The sequence below is a fragment of the Acanthisitta chloris genome, unplaced genomic scaffold, assembly GCF_000695815.1.
Source record: "Acanthisitta chloris isolate BGI_N310 unplaced genomic scaffold, ASM69581v1 scaffold19656, whole genome shotgun sequence".
Taxonomy (NCBI): domain Eukaryota; kingdom Metazoa; phylum Chordata; class Aves; order Passeriformes; family Acanthisittidae; genus Acanthisitta; species Acanthisitta chloris.
In genome coordinates this window covers 39,623-54,813 of record NW_008680016.1, presented here as the reverse complement: position 1 = coordinate 54,813, position 15,191 = coordinate 39,623, and the positions used below count along the sequence as shown (strand labels likewise).

Below are 15,191 nucleotides of genomic sequence, written 5' to 3'. Positions count from 1 at the left end.
GCTGTAGCAGTGCCTTCTCATTCCCATCTGTGAACACAGACCTGTAGTCTAGTTGTCACAGTGATCAGACTTTAATCACCAACATTATAGTCCAAAAGGTGTAGAGGATGATCAGAACTTTCTGGTATATGAAGCATTTTCATACAAAGGACCATGTTAGACCTCATTGCTGAACTACAGCCCATATTTAAAAAATAACTGCAAATTCTAGAAATCCAGGTTTGTTGAAGCCTTATTTAGCCATTGTTTAGACTGGACTTAGTATGTGAGACATGCGACTGTTTTTCAGTAACTGTAGAAATAATCCTATCAGAACCTGCTCGAGGAAGAATTACTTACAGCTGAAGGAAAAAGTGTTCAACAAAAAAGTCACACATTTGGGTCACATGTGCAAAAAAAAATGGCAGTTGTGTTGACAACACAGATTCCCAGTTTTTGAGAAATATTTTAGCATTCTTTATGTGCTCATTTGCCAACATGCAAAGTATTGTTACTTTGAGAACCTATTTTAGTTAGGGCTGTTTAATATATCTTGAATGGAATGTTGTGCTCATTACCATTTGTAAGCAGCCTCTGCTAGTCTAATTTAATTTCATTTGAAAAGAAAAAAAATACTCTAATGAAAAAGTATGCTTCATGATTTTGAAAAATGCATGTGATTGTTTTGCAGGAAGCATTTGATTTTGTTTCCAGGATGATGAGAATCTGTATTTCCTTAACTCTTGTCCATTTTTATACAGCTTTTCATAAGAACCCATTCTGCCAGAGTTGGAGAGCCTTTAGAAAGGTTATTTGGTGGTGTGCAGTACTTTCAGAGAGGCCCAGGGCTGGAATATTAAAGACATTCTCTATATACCATTAATATTCCAACACTGCATTTGGCAACATTTTGATTCTGAGGAGAGTGCATGAGTTCAAGGTCAGAGAGATTGACTTGTGCTGTTCATTATAACCAATTATTGTGTGACAAATGAGTTTGAGATCAGGCTGAAAATTCTGTGAGAAAAATCAATAGTTCTAATCAGGGCCTTTCAGGTCATTTACCACCCTACCTTTTGTTACTTTGTCAGAAAAGAGCAAGATAAAACCTGTGTGACAGTGGGTTGCCTCTGCATTGTTACCTTCCATTTGAAACATATTTTGATATCTTGAATTATATTAATAGTTTAATTGGTTTTAGAAACTTTTAAATTAGTTCCAATTTGTAAAACTTTTTTTTAATTTTATTTTTTTTCTTAGCATTCTGATCAGATTTCTCAAGTGGTATTAAAGCTTTTCTGTCTAGGAAGTAGTACATCTAAATCCTGAACCAGATTTGAGCTGTTTGTCTGTAATGAATAGCAAATAAACCTTACCAGCAGATAGGCTCCACTAATAGCCTTGGTTTGGTATCAGGCCTGCTTTAAACACCTCTTCATAGCTTTACAATACCTGAAAAAACATTTTCATGTTGTTTTGACCCAGTTGAGCATTTATTTAGATTTTTATAAATTCCTTTGTGTTTTCCTTTGTAGTACCCAGACGAAGATGAAGAAACCAGGTTGTATCGTCTGAAGATAGAAGAGCAGAAGCGCCTAAGAGAAGAAATCCTGAAGCAGAAGGAGCTGAGACGGCAGCAGCAGGCTGGGGCCAGGAAGAGAGAATTGCTGGAAAGACTTGCTCAGCAGCAGCAGCAGCAGCAGCAACAACCTTCTACGCCACAGTCCTACATGCAGCACGAGGATGACTCCTCTGAGTTCCCCACCAATGGCAGCCCTTACATACCCCACTCTGGCTTGCAGACCAGGCACAACGTGAAAAACAGACTCCTTGTTAGAAAGCAAGACACAGTAGTTCCAAATATCCAACCCAAACCCACAGATTTCCCCCAGGGCACAGGGGATATGCAGTACCCAGGACAGCAGATGAAGCCGGTGAAGCAGCTGAGGCAGACTAGAACAGTTCCTCCAAGTCAGCCTCAGGCACCACAGAAAGTGTTACAGACAAAACCTGCTGCGGCGTCGCTGCCCACGACGCAGACGGCTCGAGTGGCTTCGGTGCAAGCAAGGCCCCAGGAGCAGAAACCTGGTGTGAAAAGGACTGTGATGCAGCGGACAAACAGTGGTAGTGATGGGCCCCATGTCGGCAGCAAAGTCAGGGTGATTAAATTGTCAGGAGGGGTAAGTTTCCAAGGCTCATCTCATATGTGTGTCTTGTCGTGGTTTGTTTTCATGTGTTTGGTTTTGTGTAATCCCAAAATAAAAAATGGGCCTACGCTGATGAGGGAAGTGGCAGGTTTAGCATACCTAATAGTCTATATATTATGTTTTCAGAACTGTGATTTGTTAGCAGTTACTCAGAAATTAATGCTGCCTGTAACAGCTTACTGCCAGGCAGTTACCACTGAAATCACATCAAAATAACGCTCCTTCTAAGTTTTAAGTTGTAACTTGAGTCTGAGAGACTGCTTGACTGAGCTCCTTTTGCTGAAGGTTGGTAAGTCTGATAATTGCTCAGAGAAGAGGATTTGGGTGGCTGTATTTCAGGTTTGGTTAAAAAGCTAAGCTCTGCTGATTTGGCAGGCGAAACCACCTAATTTGATTGCCTGAAGATGTTGGTGTTAGTGTAGTTTCGGTACTGGAGGGAAGGTTGTTTTTATTTTCTTGGGAAGCCTGTTGTGAAACTAATGTAAGCAGTGTGTTGGAGGGGGATGCTCTCTGTAAGAGGCTGGGTTTAAAATGTTACCATTTCACTTCTGCATCTAAATGAGATTTCCTTATCTTTTGATGAGGGCTCTATTATCTGCAGTGTGTCCCTTGAGCACTGGTGTCGTGGAGGACTCACAATGCTGGTCTTGAGGGCAGTGTGCATATTTAAGATCTGGGGGTTTTGGTTAGAAGGTCTCTCATCCAAATTTCTTCTGTCTTAATGGAAAGACAAGTTAATTTGTTAGGTCTCTATAGAAACTAAGATGAGGGGACATAGCCAGATGATGTTGTCAGTGTGAAGTCTGTCCTTGGGTTAATGCTGAGGAGGAAAGAAGGATGTGATGTGGCACACTGGAGGTGTTTCTCTGGAAGGATGCTTCTTAAGTTATTCAGGGCATTAATTGGGGAAACTTGCAGAACTGCTGTAATCTGTAATGAAGTGAACAGTGTGTTAACAGAAACTGAACAAGGCCTTGGAGGCTAAGCTTTACTCTCTAGAAATGAGAAGGAAGTTGTAATGCCAAAGTCTTACTGTTTTCATAAATGCTTTTCTACAGCTCATGAAACTTAAATACACTTAAAATTGTGAATTGCTTAATGACCACGAGGTCTTTCAAAATACTAACACACAAGGCCTTACTGACTACAGAGACATCCTGCACGTCAGGTTGTTGTCAGCTCTAATTCCTCAGACGTGGTAACTTAAGTACAGAAGAATAACGTGCAAGAAGCTGAAAGAAATTGATTCTGTTGAGCTCAAAATATTTATATATAAGTATGACTGCAGGAATCCCAGTGGCCTGCAAGAGGTATGACAGGTTTGTTATTCATGAATAATTGAATAAAGCAGTCATGCACAACTTCTTTTATTGTGTGGTGAAACAAAACAATACCAGTCACAACTGTACATAGCTCTTCATACCAAATGGTTATTAGTGCCCACAGCAGCATTCACAGTGAAATAGTTTTTATCACAGTGCTCTATTTCAGAACACCGTAAGTAGTGATTTGTTTCAGATAAGTCTCATGGTAAGCAAGAGCAATTAGCTTCATTAGGTGCATATGTAACTCCTCCTTCATTGTGCACAGAAGCAGATTTGCTCTATCCTCCTGAACTTTCAGATACTGAGGTTCTTTACATGTGGCCTTGTTACAGTTTTCATATCGTCATGGGCATTCTAAGTTTTCCTTCCAACTGTGGAAGAATAAAAGCAAGCATTGCACTTAGCTGTTTAACACTGATCAAGATAGTTGATTAATTTTTAATCAGTTAGTGACAAGCTGAATCTGTAACTTTATTTCTTTGACCACCCAAGTTTAAAAAAATTAAATTGAGCAGCAGGGCAGCCAATCTTCTTGTCCATTTTTTACAGGATTTAAAGAAGAGTTAAAAGCTGCCTGGATTCTGAATACTATCAAGGTCATAGATCATACTTGGTTTCCACTGCTAGTGTTTAGTCCTACCACATGCTTTATTTATTTTCACAACTTTTGCTTGAATACCAAATATAAATCAAAATTCAAGTCTCATTTTTCCTACCCATTCTCTTTGGCTTGTAGTAGTGCTACCTCTCATTCCCTCCCTGCCTTTGGCCAAAGGGGTGGCTGCTATCTCTCACCTGAATGCACTGGCTCAATCCTGCAGCTAAGCAGCCTTGTCCTTGCTCTCCATCTAACCACTTGGACTCTTTTTCCTTTCTAGAGCTCTTTTGTGCAGAGATGTTTTGAATACCCTTGTACAAGTGAGATGGCTCATGGTTAGACACAGTGCAGGTTCCCTTTTGAAGCTTCCTGGATTCATTTTGGTAAAGACTTGGCAAGTCCCATCTCTTTCAGCCTGCCAGCTGTGTACAGCACCTTGGCAGAGCTGTCACTTGGAAAAGGTGATTGAGTCCAGACCTGCTACTAACTCTCTTTAGACCAAACTGACCTAAACCAGAAACTGGTAGCAAGGGGTCTTATAAATTCAGTAGGGCCATCTGTAGAACCAGGATTAAATGGCTTTGTGGTGCTGGTGATGTTTTTTTGTTTAACAGTTAAGGTGTGGTGCATTGGGGAATTCTGTGGTGTAAAAATACTGTCAGAAGAGAACGGATTCTTCTCTTGAGGGCAGTGTCTCTACCAGGCTGAGCTTCTGTCTCTGTTGCTGGGCACAGCAGTTCTACTGAAGATCTCTGACCTCCAGGTAGAAGTATCCCTTAGTCCTTAGAAGGTAAAATGGCCTGTTTCCACAATATTCTCTTGTGAGAGGATTTTACTTTTTAAGTATTTTTGTGGAATTGTAAGAATTACTAATTAAACTCTAAGAATGTTTTAAGTTGTCTGATTTACCTGATGGCATAAGATGCCTTAATTTATGGCTTATTATACTTCAGGAAGAGGAAAGTAGAATATGATTCAGCATTTCCTCTATGTCAGACTAAGCCTGTCTATGCAGGTGACAGATCAGTCCTGTCAGTAATTTTTATCTGTTGATGTTCGGGGTTTTTTTTAAACATATCCTACCCTTCACCTCTCCCCCAGTACTGATTTGCTCATGCCTTTCTAATACTCATGTAATTTATGCAGGAATGACAGTACAGTGAATAGTTTTCCCTTTTAATTACTCCTTTAAATGTTATGTTCCTGGAAAATGAGACAGTGTTTAGCACAGGAACATTGATTTGGAATTTTGTTTGGGTTTTTGTGCTTTCCATGGAAGCCCAAATATCTTTTGATAGATCCAGTGTGCTTTGTTTTGTGTAGCGTTTGGCATTTCCTCAGAGCTGTCCTTTTCACATGTAGGAGTTCAGTGGATTTGCAGAGTGTTCATACTAATATATTTACTAATAAAACATCTGAGATTGGCCTGGCTTGCTGAGGAGCCTCAAGTCAATCCTAAAGATACTCATAAGAATAAACACAGACTGTGGAGTGTAGGAAAGAAACACTCTAATAAATCACTTCAAAATGTGATCATAAAATTATAGAAAATAGGGGTGAAAGGACTGCAGCAGTAATTTATTGCTTTGAAGGGGGGATCAACTCTGTAGTATTCCTGACCAATTTGTCCAGCCTTTTTCTGAGATCTCTTTATTGGAGGTTTCTTTGGCCATCTATTCCAATATCAAATGTGTATATTTAGGAGAATTTTCTTAGTTGATCAAACCACATTTTCTTGCTGCAGTATTGAATCTGTTTATTTGTATTATACTTGGAGAGATGGGAAAGAATTCATCTCTCTCTTTGTGACTGTCTCTTTTTAAAGATGTTTAACTATTTCTGAGCACTAATATCCTTCACTCTCTCTTGATGAGTCATGTTTCCTAACACCCTGGCTGCTTGTGGTGGTCTTTTGGCTCTCTGTGATCAGTCTGTCAGTAAATATTTCTAGTACCAAGTGCAATTGAATTCCTTAATCCAATATATTCAGAGTGGTTTTGGTCCAGAAGAACAGGTTCGTACCAGCTACAAAGTTAAAATATCTTAAGATCATATGAAATAATGTGCTGAACATGTTTTCCATGTAGTTGGAGGTTCTGTGGGAAATGATGGTATCTTAAAATCTCTGTATCATTCAGTCATCTTATGTTGTTGTTGGATGATTTCTCTCTAGTCAGAAAATGGTCTGCCATGCTCAGAGTGATGTGTGTCTGTCCCAAAGACCTGAAAGTGCTGGTTCTTACGCTGCACCAAGAACACGCCGATCTTTGTCTCTGTGGAAAGCTGCACAATGAGTTTTTTTCATGAATGCATAAAAATCTCAGTGTTCCCTGTTGCATTAGAAGCAGTATCTTGTTAGTGATCATAATTCCTGAAAACCTGAAATGCTTCATATGAAAAGCTTGAAGAAAGAGCTGGCAAGTTTTTTTTGTTTGGAAAGCCTGTCACAAAAATTGAAAAAAAAACAAACCAAAAACCAGGAAATGGAAGATAGACAACTTTATTCATACTTCAGGTAACTGAGAAATGTAAGAGATGAATATGGAGTTCTAAATATGGAAAGATACACTGATTGAGATGATTCTTGTTGGATAATGTAACTTCATCAATCAACTTTGCTTGATGTTTGTACTTGTTTCTACTTGCATGTGTATGTTCAAGTTTAATTAAAAATATTTTACTTGAAAGCTCTATAGTGCCTTTCATCTAAATATGTCAGGAATTGCAAACACTAAGAATTTGGCATTTGTGTGAGAAGTTCTTGAGGGAGCCCTTTACTCAGCCCTTCACACAGGAACTCTTGCTCTATCTGGTCCTATAACTTCTTAAGAAGCAGGAGAATGGCACTGGGGTTTATTCATAGCCCACTCTTTGAAGGAGGCACAAATATTGTCCACATAGCAGTGGACTGAGGAAGCTGCAGGAAACATGGTCTCTGAATGCCCAGATACCATGTCAAAAAGGGCAAGACCTTTGTAGCAGTACTAATGTAAATGCTTTTGAAAAGGGACTCTGCCTGCCACAGCCTTCAAATATTTCACTCTGGAATATTCACAAATGGACATTCATTTCTTAATTGTAAGAAACTGTTGGAGTAAGTGCAGAGAAAGCCACAAAGTTGGTAAGGGCACTAGAACACCTCCCCTGTGAAGACAGGAAGAGAAAGTTTGGGCTCTTCAGCCTGGAGGAGAGATCAGAGAGAGATTCAGGGAGATCTTAGAGCACCTTCCAATACCTAAAGAGACTACTTGAGAGAGCTGGAGTGGGACTTTTGACAAGGGCGCCATAGGACAAGGGGGAAATGCTTTAAACTGAAGAAAGGAATATTTATATTGGACATTAGAAAGAAATTCTTTCCTGTGAGGGTAGTGAGGCACTGGAACAGGTTGCCCTGAGAAGCCGTGGCTGCTCCATCCCTTGGAGTGTTCGAGGCCAGGTTGGATGGGGCTTGGAGCAACCTCTTCTCATTGAAGGTGTCCCTACCCATGGCAGAGTGTTGGAACTAGATCATATTTAAGGTCACTTCCAGCCTAAACCATTCAATGATACTATAATTCCACCTCAAAATAAAAAAAAAAAAAAACCAGCAAACCAAAAAAGCAAAAACAAACAAAGAAAAGGGGGATCCCTGTGCTACTCAGGTTATGAAAAAGGCACAGTATTTTCTTGGAACATTTGAAAATGAGCAATAAACCACCTCCAGTGAGGATGTGCCCTATAGAGGCAGACTTTCATAGCATGGGGGTCACAAGGTGGGCTGTGCTGTACTCTCTGGGGCTTTTCTGGTTACCAGGAAAACAAACTACACAGGCATGTGTGGGCACACTTAGCAACTAGAGCGACTTAAGGTGACAACCAGACCAGATGCAGATAATATTTGTATAGGTTTCTAATAAAATTCTCTAAATGGGGAAGAGATACCTACCTTAATTGAATTTAACTTTGATGTGGATTACTTGTATCTAAAGTGCAATAAAGTATTTCCTATTGTAGACTGCAGAACAGGTTTCTCCTTGTCCTCAGGTGGCTTTTAAATTGTATATTGAAGAAAAGTGTGTCTTCCTCCTGAACACACTGAAAGCACAGCGTTTGATGTGGGGTGTCACTCCTGTTAAGTCTCAAAGGAGAGTTTTTCTGCCATCATAAATATTACAGTGCAGAATTCATATTGATACAATGCTGGTATGGCTGAGTATCTAGCAGCCCAGTTGCCTGACAAAGGCAGCTGTTACATTACTAAAGTGCATTGCAAAGAGAGCCAATTTTCCTATGAAAATGCAGACTCTTAACTGGAGAGGTAGGCACTTGGACCACTTAAAATAGCCCTTTAGTTTGGCTCTCAGTTGGAAGATTCTCCACACATGGGTCTTTCTAGACTGTACCAGGAGTTGAGGGCAGCACACAAGAGGGGTTTGATGTACCATTAGTTTTCAGGAACATGAGCTAGAAAGACCAGACATGACCCAAGAAGGGAAGCTGTAGCTGTACTGGGTTTTGCTATCCAGTACTGGCTTTCTATGCCTTAGCTGGTGTGCAGCTGAGAAGTGCTTCTTCAGGAGCTTTGGGCCTTAAGTGCCTTGGGCCATTACAAGTTTTGAATTGCTGGTATTTTCCAGCAGGAGTGTTTTCTCTTGGTGATTCTCCACGTGTTCAGTCTTTGCTAAAATTCCCTGTACAAAAAATATCTCAAGACTGGCAGCTGAAAAACAAACCAGCAAACTGTGCTCAAAACCATGTTTTTCTCTGGTACGTGTTTTGCAAACGGGACGTAAAGGTAAAGGTGCTTTTGAGAGTATGATATGCATCAGTTCCAGAACCTTCATTTTGCTGTAGCTTTGGCACAGAATTATTTTTTTTTCATAATGTTGTGGAGTGTTTCTGTATTGAAAACCACGTAGCCTTGATTCAACACTGATCAACTGTTTCTGTCACTCTTGGTGAAACGTCATGTAGCAAGGGTATGACTGGGATTCTCTCTGGCCAGACCTTCTCCATGCCACAGTTCTCCTCTCAGGCAGATGAGGAGATATTTCAGTTAAAAATTGTGTTAGTACATGGGATTAAATGGAATTAGCTGCTTTTTCTACAAGACATTTCCTTTTTACTGTTCTGGCTTTTCATACACCATTAGGCACAGAAGATACTCATCACATCGTGGCTCACTGAAGCAGTGCTGCAGTGTCTTTCTATCACAGGAAGGGAACTGTTCCTGTGTTCTATTTATTTATTGCTTAGTCTGGGTGCTCTTTTTTGAGTGTTGTCTTTTGCCCTTTGTCAAACTTTTAGGCTGGGAAAAATAGCCCCAAATTCACTGACCAGTACCAGAAATGTCTTTTATTTTTTATTTTTTTCTCCTAGTGTGAATTGGGAATGCTTTGGGTCTTTTATCACTTTTGTAGTCTGATGTAGCATATTTGTGTGTGCTCTGAGCCAAAATGAGACCATTAGCATGTCTTAAACCAGTTGTTCACGATGAGTTATCTCTTGGTAGGGTAGTGTATTCTAGCCTGGTGAGAGAGCAGTTTTCTTAAGTAATGTTATTCTTGAACTTCAAAAAAAACCACTTTTAAAGGTCTTAGAAGGCCTGTAAAAAAAAAAAAAAAGAAAAGGGTTCTCCCAGGTGTTTCTCATTGGCATTTGACAGATTGAAAACAGATCGTCAACTGTTCAGAAACAGTGCTTGGTCATGTCACTCGGTTGTGGGATATTTGGCAAGTGATTACGCTTCCTATTCCCAGGTCCCCAGTCTGTCAACCAGCTCTATCAAAGTGGTGAAGCATTTGGAGCACCAGTCAAAGAGAAATAGCTAATTATTAGGGGTTTGCCTTTAATACAAGTTTCTGGTAATTGTAGTGAGAAAATACTCATATATATTAGATGAAAGTCAGTCTTGTTCTACATGGTTTTTGCTTTCCCATTTCTTTCTCTTTATGTGGAGATCACAGCTGCCTGTGTAGATGTCTGTCTTTTTTTACTATAGTCAGTCTCAGTAAAATACAAGTTTACTCATGAGAACCTGTATAGCTGATGAGTAGTCTTTTGTCCTTAAAGTGAAGATGCATTTACTAACCTAAAGGATGCTCCTCTCACCCCCAGCTGCTGTGACACTGTAGAAATAGATACTCATATCTAGAAATACTGACTTAAACTGGTAATAGATGAGGGCCTTCTCCTTTCTGAAGAGAAATCAATTACAATACATTTTTGGACTGAGATTTCCCTGCAAGATTCAAGTCTTCATAGTGCTACAGAGAATTTGAGTTATAATACATCTGAGAAAAGATGGCAACATTTTGCTTCTCTGTGCTATTTTTACACAAATCAACCAGAGTTTATTCCCTTTAAGTGCCTTATCCAGCATGCACATCCCTTTACTATTGGGTCATTTTGAATTAGCTTTACAAAGATTACATGGATAGACACAGCATTGTCGTGGTTAATAGAAACCTGTGCAGTGAGGTCTGTGGGCTGCAAGATCACTAACAGTGCCAATGACAGTGAAGTATGGCCTTATCGAAAGGAGAATTCATAAGAGGCTGCCCTGGGACACTGCACCACTGTCCTTCTGTGTATCCTGACAATGTTATCTGTCCTCTCAGTACGGAGTATCAAATGTCTGTCACGAGTACAGAAATTAATTTAATGTCACCTGAAGACATGCAATTAATCTTTTAGAGGTTTTCATAATACCTTTACAGAAAGAGTTGCCAGTTTGGCGGATTTGGATTTTGGGGTTTAGCAGAAGATAAGGAAAATTAATTTTTCATCAGGGTTAATACAAGCTAGCAGGGCCACAAAGGCTGAGAAAAATGGTTTGGGAATTTGTCAAGTGTTGTCACTCTAGAATAATGCTGCTTAACGTCTGATAGGTGTAATCAAGAGTTGAGATTTCTATAGAGGGGGATTAATCAATTTGCTCACTACAGAATGCAAGTTGGTGATACCATTCCTTCATGGGGTTTAAGAATGAAAATAAGATTTGATCTGTCAAATTGCAAGCAGCTCTGACAGTATCAATAGGCATTTTTATCAGTACATTTTAAGGCAATTGTTATAAATAAATTTGTCCTGCTAATGTTGGTGGCAAATAAACTTCATCTTCATCATAAAACTGTCATCATGATAATGATAGAGAGCTTCAGCTTGCTAAATTCAAGAAGTCCCTCATAAAATTCTGCTTTTAGAATTTGTGATCTCATATTTGACAGAATTCTTTCTGTGTTTCTCAAAACACAATACTGACACTCTATATATATGTATTGTGAGAGGCTGTTGAAAAACAGCCTTGATAGGCATCAGGGAATAGGTTCTAAAATTCATGACCATTGAATGGCATCATTTCTTCTTTTTGTTAGTCCAGTTTCAGGTCAAACTGTGCAAACTCTTTCATGGTAAAAGTCTGAAAACCATTCACCATGTAGATCAAATCTTTTTGCCTTGATCTTTTAAGTTTTATTTAATTGCACGCAGTATTTGAAATGAACTTGTTGGTTTGGCACCGCTAACAATCTTGCAGTACTTGAAATTTGTAAGATAGGTTTTATACTTTCCCCCAAACAGAACTGCCACTTACAAAATGGCATTTTCATTACTCCAGAATTAACTGAATAATGGTAAAGTTTCATTCAAGAGAACTCTTTCCTGGCTAGATGTTAGGATGGCAGACCTTTTTCAAAACTTGGAAATTCATAGCTCAAAGGTTAGAATGACTTACAAGGGTAGAAATTAAGGAGCAGACAATAAGACAAAAACATTCTTCCTTTATTGGTTTGCAGAGAAAGAGTGGAAATTCCCTTTTCTGTACAGGACTTCAGAGGAAATTTGCAGTATAAAACCAGAGCATGTATCAATCAATCCCAGGTCTCTGTGGACTAAGGTATTCTACCTGGTTTCAGCACTTTGGACATGAAATTACATGAGACAGGCCATGATGAGGAATAGATGCATCTCTGAAAAATTTAGTGCTGCCCTGTACATCACAAAAAAACTGTAGGAAAAAAATCACCAGAAAAAAGTATTTTGACACGAGAAGGCTTACAATTTTAATACTTCCTTCTGTTGCTGCATGTTTAAATGTGGGGAGGGCAGTGATGTGAACTGATGAAAAATTAGCAGTACAGAAATTGTCTTTAGGAAAAGCAAAAGCTGATTTCAGGTGAGCTAGAACTGAGACATTTTAAGTAGAAGAGATGCTAGCAATTCAGCTTCTGTGATTTAGATGTCATTTGGAGTAGCTTTGCTGTGTTTTGGTTTATCCTCTGGGTGCCAGCTTGTGTAAGTCATGAATGAGCATCAGGAGTCAGTGTATGTACAGTCATCTTTACGTTCATATGTCTTTCCCTCCAAAGTGTTAGTGTTCTCATCTGAGCATGTGACTTGTCAGTAATATTCTGAGGTCCAGATTTTAAAAGCTCCTTGTACGTGTTTTGCTTAACTTGGTTCTTCATTGATGTGCCTGAAGAAGCCACTATTTGTCTTGCATAGAAGTTTAAAGGATGATGTTGCTGGTGAGTTTAATTTACCACTACATGGTACTAGATAGGTTGTTCATTTTGGCTTGGACAGTGTTTGTCCTTGCACTGTCATGTCTTTAACCCAGTGAAAAAGGAATTGCTGCTAAAATGTGTCTTTTGCAGCTGTGTCATTTTGCTGTTAGACACATAATCACCTAGCAGTCACATTTGGGGTTTGTTTTCTTAAGAAAACAAGCAGATTTTGTCAAGCCAGACTGCCTGTAACAGGAAACAATGTGTTGCTGACTTGCAGGGAGCTCTGAGCAACTTGAGTACCAAGTCCCTTGCTCATGGACCTCTCTTGAAATGTAGTGCTGCAGGTTCATCTCTGCTTCCCCTCTTTAAATCATCTAAAAAACTGTAGATGTTCAGTGCAGTAGTATAAAGAAAGGTGTCAATCCAGTTGCCTTTCCTTCCTTCTTGTGGCAGGAACAAGTAGACCTTGTTCCATCTCCTTTCTTTATTGTTTTGTATAGCTTTTCTTATTTCTGAAATATATTAATTAAAACGTCCAGACATCTTTCTACTTCTCAGATTTTTGCACGAGCATCATACTACCAGTAAAGTCCAAAGGTAGCATTTGAGACCCCAGCAGGGAACAAACCCCATCAGATTTTTCATCAGTGTGAACGAACATTGTGTGCTGATGCCTTTGACTCTGTTACAGTTCTGTGTTTAGTTTATACACTTTTATTTGGTGATAATTGGGCTTGGTAGTTAAATATTGGGTGGTTGTTGGCCATTCTAGACTTTTATGTGAAATGATTGTTTGCTTTTGAAGTCTCAGTAATGAGCATGTTGGATGTGTTTTGTACCTGAGGGCTTTACTCTTGCAATCTGCTGGGATTGCTTTTTGGTTTGGGAAGAAATGGTTGCAAATATTTATGGTTTTCACAGCAGGCATTTAGCAGAGATTAGATTTTAACTCCCAGTTACTGCATTTAAATTCCTCCTAGAATTTTTTTTGTTCCTTTTAGTTTCATCATCTTCCAGTGGCTCTAGGGTTGAATAAAAGAAATTATCTGATCAGGCATAGGGCTTATGGTGATGCTGATATCAGAACTAATACGAAAATGAGAAGGATTGAATGCTGGTTTCCTGGTAAGGTTTTGTGTATATGTTTGGGTTTTTCACGAGAGCTGTTGCTTTTAGATTTTTGAACACTAATTGAAGAGAAACTTGGAAGGGAATGCTTTCTAATTTCTCACTAGTTGCTGCTCTCAAAGGCTGATACAAAAAATTTTCTGTGAAGACATGGAACCATTCAGTTTAGCAGAGAAAATAAATATGTTATTAGAGGTGGAAAAGACAGGTGCCACTTTCTCTTGCTTTCCTGCTTTGGACACTGTGGACCAAAGCCAGGGCAAGCTTCAGGAATTTCCCTATGACAGATTATGGTTTTGAAGTGTAGACAGTGCATGGGGTTGGGAAGCTTATTTGTCTGGGATTTAAGTAGTTTGAGTTCTTGAGCAGTTGTAGCTTGCATATACTTTCTAATACAGAGACCTTGATTTAGGGGTGTGAAATGTGAACTAGTGAACTTGCAAACATGAGACTGGCCTACATATCACTTGTGCTAGGCTGTTTCATATCAAACAATAGTGAAGAGGCTTAGTAACCAGTTCTCAGTAGGTGTTTTACTTTTGTTTAATGCTAAGAGGTAATGATTTGTATTCTCAGTGAAGATAGTCTTGCTATTACACCATAAACCTGTTCCTTCTGCACCCTTGTATTTTGTCTCATTATCAACAAGAAACCTGCCAGTTAGTATGAAACCCTCTGGTTCGAGATGTGCTACAGATGCAAAAGGAGTTTTTGCTTGTGAATATTTAAGGGAAGGGAAAACAACCCTGTATAAATAAAGATGCTTTCATAATATTTTGCTTTTTTTCCCTAGACATGCCTTCTATCTGACAGCTTTTGCAGGGTTACCAGGGCTTGGTTAGGGACTTAGGCAAAGCCTTCGCCTTGCAGATAAATGTTCACTAGTATTCAAGTTCTAAAGTTGGAGTCCAGTCAAGGTTAAATGCTGCTGTTGAAACCATGCAGTAATATGATGCACTTCCTAGATGCAAAAGTCCTGATCTTTTGTCAGACTCTGCTGCCTCTTGCTCCATGGAATTTTCAGTGATTGATCTGATCTGGACAGCCAGACACAAATTCTAGAATCACCTGTTTGTATTAAAAAACAAACTCTTTGGGTGGAGGCAGTGGAAGGGAGTAATTTCTCTCTCAGTGCTTTTACTGTGCTTGATTGCATCAAGAGGTGTAATGGAAAGAGCTACATTGGATGAGATTTATGTTTCTTATTATAAATATATGTAATAAGACCTTTGTAAGACAAAAAAAAAAAACCAAACCACCTTGAGGAACTGTTCCAAATAGGGACAGTGTTTGAGGAAGGTGACTGCTTAAAAAGCTGCTGGTATAGAAGTTGGCTGAATGAGTATTCATTTCAAAATAAACACCTGTTTTTAACCAAAGAGAGGTTGGAGCTTAAAAAACTAGCAAGTATTTGATTCTTCCAGCCTTCACAGTTCTTTGCTCCTTCTTCTGCATTGTGTATGAC

General features: G+C 39.2%; 1 protein-coding gene across 1 annotated transcript in view; it reads left to right on the top strand.

Annotated features, from left to right (window-relative positions):
* RBM33 (RNA binding motif protein 33) overlaps positions 1–15,191 on the top strand; it is an 87,974-nt gene that overhangs the window by 57,663 nt on the left and 15,120 nt on the right. The window contains exon 16 of the mRNA XM_009077566.1: positions 1,515–2,159. Within this exon, the coding sequence (XP_009075814.1) occupies positions 1,515–2,159 (645 nt within the window). The remainder of the gene's footprint in view (positions 1–1,514; positions 2,160–15,191) is intronic.